Source organism: Telopea speciosissima, chromosome 4 (genome assembly GCF_018873765.1).
Source record: "Telopea speciosissima isolate NSW1024214 ecotype Mountain lineage chromosome 4, Tspe_v1, whole genome shotgun sequence".
NCBI classification, from domain to species: Eukaryota; Viridiplantae; Streptophyta; class Magnoliopsida; order Proteales; family Proteaceae; genus Telopea; species Telopea speciosissima.
Genome location: NC_057919.1, coordinates 58,342,796 through 58,359,090, shown reverse-complemented (window position 1 = coordinate 58,359,090; position 16,295 = coordinate 58,342,796). Strand labels below are relative to the sequence as shown.

At 39.3% G+C, this 16,295-nt stretch overlaps 1 protein-coding gene across 1 annotated transcript; it reads right to left on the bottom strand.

Moving 5' to 3' along the window:
• Positions 1-252: 252 nt before the first annotated feature.
• LOC122660467 (mediator of RNA polymerase II transcription subunit 33A-like) lies at positions 253-12,300 on the bottom strand. Its single transcript, XM_043855780.1, has 12 exons — positions 11,971-12,300; positions 11,766-11,876; positions 10,151-10,498; positions 9,642-9,961; positions 9,438-9,529; positions 8,083-8,443; positions 7,416-7,626; positions 6,633-6,747; positions 6,257-6,418; positions 4,379-5,042; positions 2,286-2,492; positions 253-1,462 (listed from the first exon to the last, which is right to left on the bottom strand). Exons 1-12 carry the CDS (start codon positions 12,255-12,257, stop codon positions 348-350), a joined length of 3,993 nt encoding a protein of 1,330 aa, XP_043711715.1. The 5' UTR covers positions 12,258-12,300; the 3' UTR covers positions 253-347.
• Positions 12,301-16,295: the final 3,995 nt, after the last annotated feature.

Genomic DNA, 16,295 nt, shown 5'->3' with positions numbered 1-16,295 from the left:
TTGAGATAAAACCTGCATAACCTAATTATATGATTGAACGTAACTGGACACAAAGGATCAACTATTTTGTGTCATTTTAACTCCAAAATCCATTGGGCTGAATCTCCATTTCAGGATACATTTTTCTTCTGCATATCAAATTGATTAGGAGAAATGAAGAATAGCATACCTGGTACTACTTTCTCCCCTGCTTTTCACAAAAGAGTCCTATCAAGACCAAAAAGAATTACTAGTTTGAGAAGTGAACTTTCCTAAGATACAAACATCAACACCCTCACCTATTCACATTGTTGGGCAACGTTAACTGTACAATCATCACCTCCATAAAATGTTAGTTGAAAGAAGATTTATAGCTCACTCTCTATTATCAGTTCAGCAGCTGCACCCATTGCCCAACCTCCCCCTCTTCCAAGCAGAGCCAGGGCAAGTTCCTCTTCATTACATTGCCTCAATCCCTTACTCAGTCTCTTCAAGAGATCCACCTCCACCTCCAACATCCATGTTGGAGTGCATGCCACCATCAGGCTCACAAACCCTGACACATAGGCCCGCCAAGTGGCCAAATCACAACCAAGTGTGATATTCCCATCAATCACGCTTGCCATGAACTCCAAGTGAGCCCTAAGGATCTTTGGCCGCCGCTTTGAGGCAGATGATTTTGAGTCGACACCCCAAGCAAATGTTCCACAAAGTATTGCAAAGTATGCCAGTGCATACCCTCTCAGCATTGCCACCATTCCCCTACACCCTTCTTCCTGCTCTGACCCATGTGCAGATATGAACCAAGATGGAAGAGTTTCTTTGATCAACGATTGAACCAGACTCAAGCCACCAGATAACCACACCAATGAAGCCCCTAATGAAGCTGCAACCTTTACCCGAGTCATTGCTGTCGCAAGTGAAACCTGGCCATATCTCATTCCATATTTGGTCTTCTTCAATTTCTCCATTTTTTCTTTCAATAGACCTTCACCTGCTATTTCTCTCACAGACTGCATCAAAAGGCATAGTATCTCTTCTGTCATGAACATGATATCTCTGATAGACCGATAAACTCTTAAGTAGAGGATCCCAGGGGCAACAGGGGAGAAGCCTCCATGGAAATGGCCAAAGCCATGACCGAGAAGTGCCCCAACACCAGAACAGTTGGAGATTGGTGAAGCATTCAGACCAAGTGTAGCTGTGAAGCAGCTCTTCACGAGCTGAACCACTGCATCACTATTGTGATGGAAGACCGTCCGAGATGCGGAGAAGACAAGAAAATCACTCCAACGCTTGACTTTTTGGGTCCACAAAGAGGCTACAATCGGCATGCAAGGCCACGGGCAACCTGCTGCAAGGGTCTCCAAGGCTGGGCCAGCCAGGTCGAGGAAGCGTTCTGAGGCTCTATCAAGTTTAAAGGTTATTGTGAAGCTCACATAGGCAGCCAAGGGCAGTGGAAGTGTAGCTGGAGAGCTTCCTCCTGCCAGCCAAAAGGAAAAAAGTATAAGAATGAATAAATAGTTAAGCCATGAATTATCCTCCAAAAGAGCAGCATATTCTTATTCCTATTACCAGTTTCACAAAAACATCTTATTTTTCCAACATATATAAACCCCCCTCCCCCACCTGCACCGGCCTGTCTTTAACTGTCCAATTCAAGGTTCTCTTTTGGAGTCTTGCTGTATTTTGTCCAAACATTCAACATAATATGATAGACTGGATGGCTTAAGACTGTAAGTGGCTTTGAATATTTGCAGGGACAAAGAAAGCCACGGAGGAGGCACTGGATGGCTCAGAACCCAAGCAATGTTCACTGGATCAATTGATTCCTACTGTACAACTGCCAATCTGAAGACACACTTTAGTCTATAGGTCATATCCTAGTAAACATTTGAAATAGTATGTTAAATTGGATAATTAGGATTCTGAGTGTTCTTTTTTGTTAACCTAGAAACAACTTTTAAGATATACACCACATTATACTCTGGCATAGATCCCTCTCCCCAAAATCAATCTGATGGTTAAAACCTAAAATCATGTGTCCAATCCGCTTCATCATCAGGACTCTTTCCAAAACATCGTTAGTATTTTGAATACTATCCAAATAAAATCTTGGTAATCTCAGTTATTTCTAACATGGAATTCAGCTGTCCCATGGCATGCTGTGTTCCTATTTCCCAATTACTGTGGCATGTGCTATGAATGCTGTTGAGGCAGGATGAACAATTTTTTTTGGGGGTGTCACTGCAGGAATGTTCCTCAAACCAAACTTCAGAAATTGATAGATGGTAACAGGAAAATACCTGCAACAAGGCTTGGAACATCAACACCAGTGGCAGCCAGAATTCTTTTGATCTGTTCCTCAACATTGGACAGATTGGCAGCGGGGCTTGGCCAATCAGTTCCATTCATAAAAGCAGGCTGCCAAACACCACGTGTCACTTCAGCGGAGAAGTAGCTCACAATTGTTGCCAGAGATGCAGGAAGAGAATCAGCTAGATCCTTTAACCCTGAGATTAAAGTTACAGAAATGTGTAAGTAACAAACAAGTCAACTCAAACTAAGACCAGATGCCCAGCCATAACTAGCTGGTCAGAATGGGTCAGTAACAATAGTATATAATGAAGCAGATCTTCAAAATGATAATACCAGTTCCCCAGAAAATATGGGTATCACACACCCAAACACCAGCTAAGCATGTTTTATTTCCTGTTTAAGTCATGTATAATGTGTTTCATCTTGTACTGGTGTAGGACAAGTTTCGGAAACCATATCTATCATCACAATCAGTCATATTCCAGCCAAACAAGTATGATTTATTGGGGTTTACAGGCTGCTGTAGTTCAAAGAAATAATGGAACGGACTTGAGAAATGAAAATGGGGGTTGGGAGAAATATGATAATCAAATAGGGATAGTTTGCTGTAGGTATAGAGTTTGAAAGAGAGGTGTGGATAGAAGAAGGAGAAGGTAAAGAAGCTAGAAGAAGATCATCTTGGCTTCACACCATGATTGCATAGAGTCACTCATGCTTTCATTCCTTCCTTGCTTGCTTGCTTCCATCTCCAAATACAGTCTTTTTAAACCCCCAAAAGAAAAAAGGAACCTAATAACTACTTTTCCAGCAATTACTACTCCCTAATAATAACTACTTCTCCAGCAATAACTCCCTTACAACATTAGTACACAACAATTCTGGTCCCAAATAAAAATGCAACAAAATAATAAAAAGAACTACACATAATGCTGGTCATTTATCCATAATGAAGTGACATGTGGCTGCATAAATCCTTGAGTGATGTCCTCATCAATTCTCCCCAGGTGGGAAGAATTCACCTCCGGTGAAAATTGGCTCTGGTATCTCTCTAATAAATCAGGTTTAAGGCGCTGAAGCTCATCCTCAATGATCCACGTACAAGCTGTACTAACCTGTTTCTGATACCAAATTTGATGTAGGACAAGTTTGGGAAACGACATCTTTCATCACAATCAGTCCTATTCCAGCCAAACAAGTATGATTTATTGAGGTTTACAGGTTGTTGTAGTTGAAAAAAATAATGGAAGGGACTTAAGAAATGAAAATGGGGTTGGGAGAAATATGATAATTAAATAGGAATAGTTTGCTATAGGTATAGAGTTTGAAAGAGAGGAGTGGATAGAAGAAGAAGACGGTAGAGAGAAGAAAGAAGATCATCTTGGCTTCACACCATCTTGAATTGCATAGAATCACTCATGCTTTCATTCCTTCCTTCCTTGCTTCCTTTCTTCCCTTTCCAAATATAGTCTTTTAAAACCCAAAATAAAAAAAGAAGGAAATAACTCCCTAAAAACTACTTTTCCAGCATAACTACTCCCTAATAACTACTTCTCCAGCAATAACTCCCTTACAATATTAGTACATAACAATTCTGGCCCCAAATAAAAATACAATACAATAATAAAAAGAACTACACATAATGCTGGTCATTTATCCATAATGAAGTGACATGTGGCTGCATAAATCCTTGAGTGGATGTCCTCATCATGTACACTGGTACTAATGGCAGTGTATCATGGGGCATCACATACCAGCATAGAAACAGGGGCAGCCCAACATTTTGAATAATAACACAGAGAGATTAATTTCAAAATTTTTTCCTTGTTAGATGAACTTAATGATTATGCCCAATAAATGAAAAAGTAAAAGGCCGACTATTCAAAACTTTGCTCTTTCTTCCCAAGAAGAACAATGAGGAAAGAAAACATGGAATATCGGAATCATCTGATTTGTGTCAATTGTTTGTCTTTAATGATTCTTCAGCTGAGTAAACCGCAAGAAATGAAGTCGAAGATCAGTTTATAAGCTGCATAAAAGATAGAACTGCATACAAAACAATGCCACTTAATCAAGAGCTGACCTGTAGCCAGTTCACGAGGAGACAGCCTTCCATGGGAACAGGCCGTAAGAGCAGCATCAAGCACAAAGGGAACAGCTTCCAGGATATCCCATGCAGGTAACTTGAGCCTTAGAGAAGCATCTTCACCTGGACCAGAAGAACTACTGCTTCCAGAAGCTACAGGAGCTAAAGACTGGCTTCCTCCTTTATTCATCTTTCTGAACATCATGTTCAGAAGTACATCAACGATCTGATGTACTGGGGTTCCATGGACAAGACCAGAGAGCGTTGAAGCTATACAAGCTTGATGTTGACGGTACCATAGTTCTAATTTTGGGAATGATTCCACAAAGATGGGTTGTGTGGACGATGGACTAGTAACTGTTGCCAGCCTTCTGCTTCTATTGTGATCACTGGGTGTGTTTCCAAAAGATACCAATTGGGAGTTCCGCACCAATAACAAATATTCTGGAGTAAGTTGGGACTCAACTGGGGGCACATCTCCCACGACATGTTCGAGAGGTGGATGATTAAATCTCCACAGCCTCAATAGAAGAATAAATGCATTTGAGAACACTGTATGGGGAGAGATTTCTTCCCCTGTTGTGAGAGTCCATGAGACATTGGATACACATGATCCAAAAACTTCACAGATTGGCATTAATGCACCAGCAAGTTGAGGAACCTGATGTGGTATGTAAAGAAAAATTGACAAACATTAGTCCATAGCTGTCATGAAGGTTCTTTATCTTTATGCATTTTTTTTTTTTTTCTGTCTTTTGCCTTTCCTCATCCTTCTGTTTCTGTAAAATTGCCAGGTTAATATGTCCTGTAAAGATGTACCATCAACTCAATTAATCTAGTTGGGGCAGATCTAAAAGTCATACCCTAAGGTACAGGCACATTGCCAGCATATGAACCTTCATTGACTGTAATCAAAGACTGAAGATTCTTTTATTTTCCTGGCTAAATTTTGAGGCAAAATGTTTGTGTGTGTGTGTTCAAGTTTCCCATGAACGGAACCATTATCACTGTAGTTGGTGAACTTGATGTTGAGGAAGAATGCATCATGCTTGATTCCCAAGATTGGTTCACTAGTGATGTCCCTACCTTGATAGCGACCCCGTCAACCCAAGCTTCATTCAAGTTCAGTCCCTTCTTCTCGATCCTGTATTGATCCACGACCATCCTTGGTATCCTTTTTGGATATCCCAAATGAAATTCGCGATCAGGGTTTTTAATTCGCTCCTCTATCCCATGTTGAGATTTTATAATAAGGTGGGCTTGGGCACAAGCTCAACTTCTTCGATTAGGCTACCACCCGGGGCTTGGTTTAGCTGAGGATGGGATTCGCTACCCGATTAGTCTCCCTACGCTACTAGGCACCTTTGGTCTAGGCTTTGACCCAAAAGTCCACTTTGGATTGAGAACGTCCCCCTTTTAGGTAGTAGGGGGATTCATAGACTGAACTTGACAGGTTCCACTTGGGGGGGGGGGGGGGAGCAGTCGAATGGAAGGTCTCTACCACCCTCCTGAGCTCCCTATCCCACATGCATATATAATTGTGCACGCATCACCACAATCAGGTGAGAGAATTCCTTGGACCATGATTAATGGTTCCTAAACATGAGTTCAACAAATGGGTTAACACCAATGCATGGTGAATTGCAGCGTCTGTTTCCCTCATTTAAGTAAAAGAACTATTTTCTAAAAATTTTTGAATAGGGAAACAGGAGCCATGTAGCTGAACCCATTTAGTTGGGATAAGGCTTAGTTGAGATAAGTTTCTTCTTTTCTTTTTAATATATATTGCAAGGTGCTGTAGTTGCGTTGTTGAGTTCAATTTATATTATCACAAGTTTCATAGAGAGGTATTGGGGTCGACAAAGCTGAACGTACCAAGCCATGCAACGAGAAAATCTGAACACAATCAACTGATGCTATTCCAATAAGAAGAACATTCAACATTGCAGCATAACGCATCAAATGACTTTCATCCTCAGAAAAATCCGCAGGAACAGGAGGTGACAGCAATCTTATAACAAACTGAACAGTGTGTTCCTGCAAGTAAAAGAAAACAAAGTCTACTTGTAAAAGTCATACAAAAGTCAAAAAATAATCCCCACCCCTCCCCAAAAAAAAATGCTGATTTTTTTTCTTCATTCTGTTAATAAAGTCAAACAATAAGCTAACTGCTGAGGTGGAGTAACATGTAACCAAACTATCTGTGAAGTCAAAAAACATATAATAAACAAAGAATGAAACGTGTCAATACCTGTATATTCCAACCACGAATTAGAGATGCCCCACAAAGAATGGTAGTAGCAGATATCTTCTCATCATCTGATCCATTTATTGCAATCTCAAATATCTTCTCGAGCTCTGCTAAGCTTCCATCAAATCCATTAGCTTAAATTCAGTGGCTTTACCCCTGGGTAAATTTACAAAAAGAGGCATCTGATATACCTAGCATCTGGAAAGAAAAAGGGTGCTATTGAAGACCAGGAGACCCATCTAATCTAATGGGGAGGATATAAAGCAAAAAAGTGAACTCCACAGATGTATTTGTTGTCACACAAATGGTGGTTTACATTCAGCCAAAAGTTGACCCACTTAACTGACCCAAACATGAAACATTCCGGTTAGGACTTCAGTCCTTCAGACGATTCACCATGGTTTATGTTTTAAAGACCTCAGATTATATACTAAGATTGAAGGATTAGTAATGAGATAGCCTAAGACATTGCACAGTTGATATCCATGGTTTTGCCCCACTAGTGAGCCACGCAGTGAAGATAATTTTGGAGTCTTAATGATAATCTGGAAGCCAACTGGAAGAAGGAATATTGAACAATACAAATTCGAGCATAGTCATATTTGATAGATGCATGCTCATTATAGCTGGAAATGAGAATATATTTGCAAAGTGCAGGGGCATATGTGTACTTGTGAAGGTTGAACCTTTGAAGGTTTTCAGTGAAAAAGAAGTTTTTGAAGGTTTCCACAAATAAAATAGGACTAAATGTAGTAATATTTAGGGGGACAATTGTCAGCATACCTTGAAGCAGGAGCTGTGACTAAAGCATTTATCATTGATGGAGTCAGTGGAGCACCTTTCATCAATGATGACCAACCAGGCACTTGGCCAGGCATACCATGAGGTATTTGGTTGACACGACCATTCACGTAGCCTGGCCAGAAATATGTTGATGTGTCCAGTAGGTTTCTGGCAATGCAGGCCTCAACTATTAAATGCCGCAAATTTCCAGCTGCAAGCAAACATATAAGGTATATCAGCTACTAGCAAGACAAGCACCAAGACTCGGCAGAATATTAGAATATAGAGACAGCTGAGAAACTATAACCAGGAAGGAAAAAAAGTGCATACAGGGAGAAAAACCAATGAAAATATTGGAATAACAAATCTTGATAGGGAAGCCTATGCCACAGGGAGAAGATCCCCAAAATGAACTACCAATAGCACACCATATGCATGGCACACACCATCTACTGTTCAATGTATCCCCCCTACAAAGTGGATAGTTGTCATCATCCAATCAGGTTTACTTTAGCAGGAGAGACTCTAGATGAGACACAATGAATGGTGGGTCCCACTCCATGCACGTAAGCAACAACTATTGTAAACACTTGGTAGCCTACACTATGCCATACAAAAGACCATCGTTTAATCTTCTCTAATGCTGAAAGAAAAGCATGTTACTCACAGCAGTTCATTGGCATGTCACTCATATTAATGCACTCAAAGTATCCACTCCCAACGGTGAGGCCTGAAACAAACATCATGGCTTTTGCAGCAGCCTGATTTGCTACAAATATAACAGATTGAGGTGGGGTCAATAAGCCTTCGTAATCACCAAGTATCTGTAAGCTGGAGATCAAATCCTTCCGACGCTTCCCTCCAACTTGCTTTTCTTTCCATTGATTAGTGGGACTATGTTCTGCTTCATCAATTAATGCAAGTTCCTCTTCCTCAATAAGAGCAACAACCACAAGAGTTGTAATGCACAGTAAAATGCATAAGCGGGTATCCGTTCGAGGGACAGGACCCTCAATAGGGTCCCTTTCCTAATAAGACAATTAAAAATCAATGAAAGTATATCAGTGTATATAGCTTGGTAAGAGAGATAGGACACCCCCAAGGAGCATAAGAACAATGCTTCTGACCAATGGATGAAACATTGATTAGATGATTCATATACAGATGGCAAAAATCAGCCTGAAAAATCTGGGTCCAGGATGGAAAATGTGGCATGCCTCTGGATATTTCTCCAGCCTGGACAAAGTATGAACCAGGATTTTCCAACAAAAACACATGTCCATGTCTATGACCAGTTCTAATCAGGGTTGTTTGTGTCCAAAATAGTTTTCCCAAAAAATTATCGTTTCAACTCATCCTTGATTCTCACAAAAGTATTATTGTTGAGGAATTAAAATCATAATTGATGTTAAAATATATTCTTTATAATATTTGAGCTCAAAACCTAATCGATTAAATGACATAACTCAAATAGACTAGGTTGATTTTGAAGAAACCGGATCAAGTTGTCTGAATTGCGAGTGGACCTGACCCAGTCTTCAATTTGGACAAAGTATTCTTGTCAGAACCTGGTTTTTACTATGTTGAAGAGACAGTTAAAACTTGTCACCTCTAAATTCAATTGGTTCAACATGCCACATTGATTGAGCACACCCTTCTTATGTGATTTTAGGGGGTCACTTTGATGGGGTATATCCAAAAATCAAAATAATACCAGGAGGACAAAACTAACCACTAAATTTCAGACCATGAGCTATTATTGTTTGTTTTATATCTTTCTAACAGTATTAACTTCAGGGAAAATCAGATGGTTAAAATCCCTAATTAGTTCTCATTTTGCCTATACCACTCTGAAAAGCCAAGAAGTCAACCCTGCACTAGGTGTTCTATAAATGTGACCTGAAGGTACCATAAGGCAAAAGAGCATCAGCTTGTTTCCAAGCAAGAAATATAAATAACAACCTAAGTAAAAAATGCCTGCAGTTTGTGGAGTAATAAATCCTGCTTGTAAGATATTCCTACCCTTTGAACAAGCCGAAGAGCTGCAATCCATAGACCTAAGAAGGCATCATGCCAGGTGGTACCGTTAACTGCTTGGAGAGATTTTACCAAACCTGCATGAACCAAAACACCATTAATCCATCATCCATGGAGACAAGCAGATAAAAACTGGAATACAACAGAACAGCAAGAAGAACACATTTAAAGTACTGAAATACATAATACCGGCAAGAGTATCAATTGCACTTGTTGCAGTGACTTGGTACCCATCCATTGCATCTTCTAGAATCAGATCAATAGGAAGCCAAAGTGCAGACCTACTAGCCCCATAACACTGACTAGCACAAGAAGTCAGAGATCCAGAAGCCAAAACTGCATGGAATTCTTGCTGTGAACTTGTTTTGCATTTGCGGGACAAGAGTTTTTGTTTATCTGATATCAACTGCAGCAGGAACTCTGGAGATAATAATTTTGAACTCCTCAAAACTGATGAATTTTCTGCAAGCAGTCGTAACCGCTGAATGAAATCTCCCCAATGTGATGGCCTAAGAAGGTGGAAAGAGTGTAATGAATCAAACACCTATTCCTCAATTAACCCCTAGAAGCACTAAACCCATGCTGAGATTAGTTACTGCATTCCCAAATCGATGGCGGATATGAACTAGACATACCCAACTAATAATAGATTGACCACAAACAGCAGAAAGAACATGTGAAGGATATGAAGCTCTTACATGTTTTGGCATGCCAAGTAAAGAAGCTTGGAAGTTACTTTATTTTGCAGAAATTGTCCAATTAGCTCAACAGCAAGATCCATATTTGTCTTGTGAAGTCTCTCATTATGTTCAATTCTCTTCCCATCAAAGCTATCATGACCATCAAGTTCCATGTCATGTGGCCTAGTAGCCCATCTGGGCTCCTTTTCTGGTGTCAGTTCCAGCAGTCCTTCATCATCTAATGTTGCATCAAGCAATTGCCATACAATTGAAAAGACAAACTCAACTACAAGGACTCCTGGTTCACATGCTTGAATACCGAAAATCTGGGACAGATGAAGAACATCATCCACAGATTTCATGACCCTGCATAACAAAGATAGGTTAGAAATTGATATTGTTTTCTAGTAATAATAGCACCGATTTGAAAGATAAATTCATAAAATGTGATAAACATATAGAGTTAGCAAAAATATGAGAATACGTAGGTCATGGATGCAATTAAATGTGCATTGCACAGTTATCACCAGAAATTTTGGTGCGACAGCAGAGCATAGATTTCTGACCCTAATAAGATTATTCTTATGTTTAATTATTTCATTCTGAACATTAGTAGCAAGCATACTAAGTTTCTCAGGGGCTAGTTACATGCATCTCTCAGAATTAAGCTCTTCGAAATACTCTAGCCTCCATGAGTTATGCTCTAACCTCTGGATCGTAGGTACTTTTCATATGGACTCCTCTTTCCAAATTTCCAGTTTATGGGTTCAATAACTCGGCCAATTTCAAGTGTATTTTCTCCCTCACCGTCAGCTTTTTAATAAATTAAAATATTCATTGTTTTTTTCCCGGTTATAGTCATTGATTCCACCATCATCAGCAGCAGCATATTGTCATCAAAGCTTTTGTCGGAACTACTTAGGGTTTCCAAGAGGAATCCTCCTTTACCTTTCAATTCTATAAATGGTCATAAAGCTAGCACTATGACTTGTAAAGACATGTAAAGCTACAACTATCCTCTTAAGAGGAGACATGACAATGTGCATTATCTTCCCAGGCAGCAACACGAATCAGTTAAACAATAAATTGTAAAGATATTACTAGTCTAGTTTTTTAGTTAGGTTTGCCCCTTTTTGGTGCAATTGCTCATCCTTCTCCTTTTTCTTTTGTAACTAAAACTGATAGTATTTGCATCCACAATGAGAACACAAGGAGAAATCAATCAAATGGGTTGTTGCTGGGGCATATTTGCCTATATCTTACTTTAATTTTTTTATGGGGAAAATATGTTGGTTGAATTAGAATGAACATATTCTCTTCCTCCCATTTGCGAGATCTCCATTCTGATTAGGAATCTGTGGTTGTTTACTCAGCACTTGATTCTGTTCAGGGATCTGATTTTTTCCAAAATGATTCTTCTGGGAAGTAGGTACTTGATTCTTAAAAGTGATATTTACAGTTGATTAAAATGTCTGTAAGGAAACCCACAAAAAGGAAGAAGTGGTTCTTACAAACAAGGACAAAGTAACGCAAGTGAAATTGTGTAGCAGGCAAAGATCAACAACTCTTGACCTTCTGAAAGGTATTTATGTGAGAAAGTAAAATAAGTAGAAGAAGAAGAGGAAAAACTCACTTTTGAAAATTTTGTCCGTTTATTTGAGATGAAAATGAAAAAGCATATCTCTTAAGAAGTTCCATAAAGAGCCTGTATGCTGCTGGTCGGAACTGTCGACTAGTAATGACCCTGCATAAAGATGAAAACTTTTTAAATGTCTAATCTCATCCCATTGAAAACCAAAACACAAACACAAGAACAAAGAAGAACGAGTCTCACAGACCTTCGAGAGAGCAGAGCAAGAACAAGCAACGGCGGAACGATCTTCCCTGCCAAAGCTTTCTCGAGAAACTTCCATGTGATTGGAACATTATTTTCCCAACAAATATGAGAAATCAGCAGATGTGCGACTTCCGTCGAAGGCAAAGAAACACCTGCAGAGTTGAGACTTGAAGATAACTGTATTGCCCAGAGCAGAGGATCACCACCCTTCTCCTGCAAAACCTTCGTATGCTCTACAACGCTATCCCACAAAGTTGTTTGCGTCTGGGTTACTATGGAAACAGCCATTTCTAGAGCAGAAGATGGATCTCCGAGTAGATTTCCATGGATCATGAATCGAAGATAGTAGAGGAAGAAGAAACAACAAAAACAGTGAAGAACATTTTCATTTTTAAAATGGCGCGTGAAGATTTATTCTCCATTTTTAAAGCTTCACCACTACCACACTACCACACTTTCCCTCTCTTTAATCTCCATTTAATAGCTAAACAAAAGTCAGCTCTGTAAGAATATCACAGAGACGGCTAAAAGCATTTCCTGAGTTGTTAAGAATAAGAGTGTTCTGATGTGACCATTTAACTGTAAATCACCTGTTTTATGACCTTGTTATCCAACAATTTCCAAAGTCTCTTGTGCATTTTTCTCTGTCCTTAGTTGAATTGACAAGGGTAAGATTGTCATTTAATCATGGTTTTAGAGTTATCGGAATGGGTATCAGTCAACCCGGAACCGACACAGTATCAGATCGGTATCAGCAAGGATATCATCGGACAAATATGTCCCTAATCTTCCATTAAAAATGGGTTTTTGACCATTTTACCCATTGTCTGTATCATGCCACCACCGATATGGTATCGACATGGTATCGGGATCGGTCACTTGCAAAACCGATACCTCAAACCAAGCATTTGGTACAATGGTCCATTAGACATGGGCCACCTCATCAATCCATCAACTGATCTAAACCCTTCAATTAAAAATTTTCATTTCTAATGGGGTTGATCTAGTGTAAAGGTGTTATATTGGGTCAGCAAAGTATGGGATAGGTTAAAGGGCTTAAATTTAACGTTTTCCATCAATTTTGATCTTAATATTTGATATCAGAATTGAACACCACGTCACGGGTTCACTTGGGACCGTTAATGGAGCTCTCTCTATCTCTCTCTCTCTCTCTGAGTTCACTAAAACAGTTTAGTGTAATGACAATGATGGAATCAAGCAAATCTGTTTTGCATTAGAGTCATTATCAGAGAATGTCTTTTTAATGGTTAGGTAAGGGAGGGTGAGAGTGAGGGGATACTTATAACAGATCTGTCTGTGTATTCTAAGTGAAGAGATGGTTTTAGGTGAGAAAAGGGGTTTCTTTCTTTATGTTTACTCCTCCACTTCCTCACTAATGGTTTGTCATGTTATTTTTTTAATATTTTTCAATCTCAAAAAAGTTATTTTTTAATAATTTATATATATTGGGATATAATTTGGCAATATTTAATAATCAGTGCTTTATAAATAGAATTTTATAATTAAAAAACTTTTTGTCCATACAATACAATGATGTGGCAATATAATAAAAGCTCTAATAACATAATTTCAAAATATATGAGAGAGAGACACTAATAGGAGTGGAGGAGGAAGTAGGGAAAGTGAAGTTGCAGAGGGATAGGGAGAAGGCAGGGGCGGAGGAATGAGGTGGGGGTGGGGAGCGAGGGACAATGAGTTGCACAGCAGCGTGGGGTGAAGGGCAAGGAGTTGTAAAGTGAGAGGGTGAGGGAGCCAATGACAGAGAAGTAGGGATGTAAACGGATATTCGTAAATTTGAATTTAGTTCGCATTTGTATTCGTTTAGGAGTATTTGTATCCATTTAGAGATATAAAAACGGGAAAAAATTCAAATAATCCAAAAAAAAATAATTATCTGATCTGAATATATATGTAATTTATAATAAAAAAAAATTAATAACTAAAGATCTTGAGGGTTTTTGAAGATTCAACAAATTCTAAAGAATAAAGAAACGAGAATCATGAGACTATGACAACTAAAGAGACATAGATTGATAGTATTTGTCGGGGGAGGAAGGTTTGAGTTACACAAGACACGGATGTAAACGGATAATAAAAAATCAGAATTCGATTCGCTTCTGTATTCATTTAGGGATATGTATTCGGTCATGAAATATTCGAATCCAATCATATCTGATTCGTATCCGATCGTATTTGATTTGTTTATATTTCTACGGAGAAGGGGAGGGGAAATTATTAAAAAAAAAAAAAAAAACTAATTGAAAAGAGTGATAAAATATATATATATATATATATATATATATATATATATATATACTATATTAAACCCTTACCCCTTATATATATATTAAACCCCTTACTTCTTAACTCTCGAATCCTATCACTGGTGAAGCAGAGATTGGATCCGTGAACTCATGAGTAATGGGACCCTAACTACCTACTGCAGGCAGGAGTACCACCAACATGCGCCTGCAATTGTAAGTTGACTATCTTTAATCAGAATGATGGAACTTACCAACTTGGGACCACCATAATTCACCCCCATTCTCATCAACCTCATCTACTCTCCCCTTTTCTTTTCTTTTCTTTTTTTCTTTCATGTTTTTTCCATCAAGTGGGTGACACCCACTCACCCCTCTCTCCCTCACTCTCCTTTTTCCATGAAGTGGGTGACACCCTCTCCCTCTCTCTCATCAGCTCTCTCTTTTTTATGAAGAGGTGACACCTCCCCCCTCTCTCTCTTTTCATGAAGAGGGTGATACACCTGTCTCACTCTCTCTCTCTCTTGAAGTGGGTTTTGGTATGGCGTTTTAACCAAGGCCCCCTTTCATCCACCCAAAGACCAAAGTCCAAGCTGTGAAACTGGGTTTGAGTATGCTCCACTTTATAGATACTTAGGTAAGTGGTCAGATTACAAAAGTGAGAAAATATTAGCACCCTATCTCGCTCGGTTAAACTGGTATTTCTATTAGATGTTTGATTTTGAACATTCTTCCTTAATAATATGTCTTATACTAACATGTGAGGCTAAATTACGATGCGTCAAACATAAGAAAAAAGAGTAAATATGCTATTTTTATGAGTTAAAAACTACTATATGCACTAAACGAATTACTTTAATATTCGACGTTGTGCCAAAATAAAAGGGAAAAGTAGAAATGCATACCTGCATGCAAAACCGATAGAATAAAGAAAATGCGGGAAATTTGAGATTCGATATGTCTCCTGACTCAGTTGGAGATAGATGATCAGCTTACCACTCTCTTGATGGAAAGAGTAACGGCTATATAAGATGGGTTTGAGTTACTTGGACTTCGAGCAGAATAACGGCTATAAAAGAGACTTTTGTTACGCGGGCTTCGGGTAGAGTAATAGAGTTACAAGTGGTTTTGGGAGCCTATTGCTCAATATGCGAACAAAATAATGGTGTCGCACAAAAATAAAGGGTTCCTATGGAAAAGGATATGGGTACAGAATAGTGGAAATGGGGTAAAAAGGCGGGTCCGTGTGGGTCGGATTGCCGATAGGATAACAGGAGCTTAGATTTTGAGGCGAGAGTGGAGCAGAACTTTGGAGCGGGCTCAAAAGGACTCTCAGACAATCAAACGGAGGAAAAATCTCACAAGGATGCGCTTCCCAAGGTGGAGAGGCCCTTCCTCCTCCGCAGCGCTAAGATAATCACTGATTCTCGTGCGCCAAGATCATACGTGTAGCGCCGCAGAAATCATGGCCTTCCTTGGCGCCATGAAAAGCACATAGTGATTTTTGCGGAGCCAAGAAAATTCTTGCGTAGCTCTCCCCCCCCCCCCTTAGAGGGGTCATTTTTCAGGTTGGGTTCTTTTTTGGTTGGGTTTTCCAAGGTTCTCCGTCCTTCACATCGTCGTGGTCGGGGAAGGTGAGCAATACCTCCATCATTAAAAATAATTTTTTTAGCATGGTTAGGAATGTGAGGGTGACATGGCTTGGGTGCAGATGCAAGAGTCTTTCTCGAGAGAGATATTGATGTCTGTACTCCAACCAATACTGTCTACTCTTCCATAGTTTGATCTGAAACCTTTTTGTTATTTGGTAAACTCTATTTAGGCTGAAATTTTACATGTGAACATGGGGTCTTGAGGTCTACTTGTACACAAAATTTGGGCTTATCGAATATACCACATAGTAAATATTCAGGTTACCTTAATAGGTTTATCAAGATCAGCCATTTTGATAAGCTTGGCCCTAATAATAAATTTTTTGGAGGGAGGAGTGGCCTCACATTGGTTCCCATAAACCTAACCAAATGCCCAGTCTCACCCCTAAAAT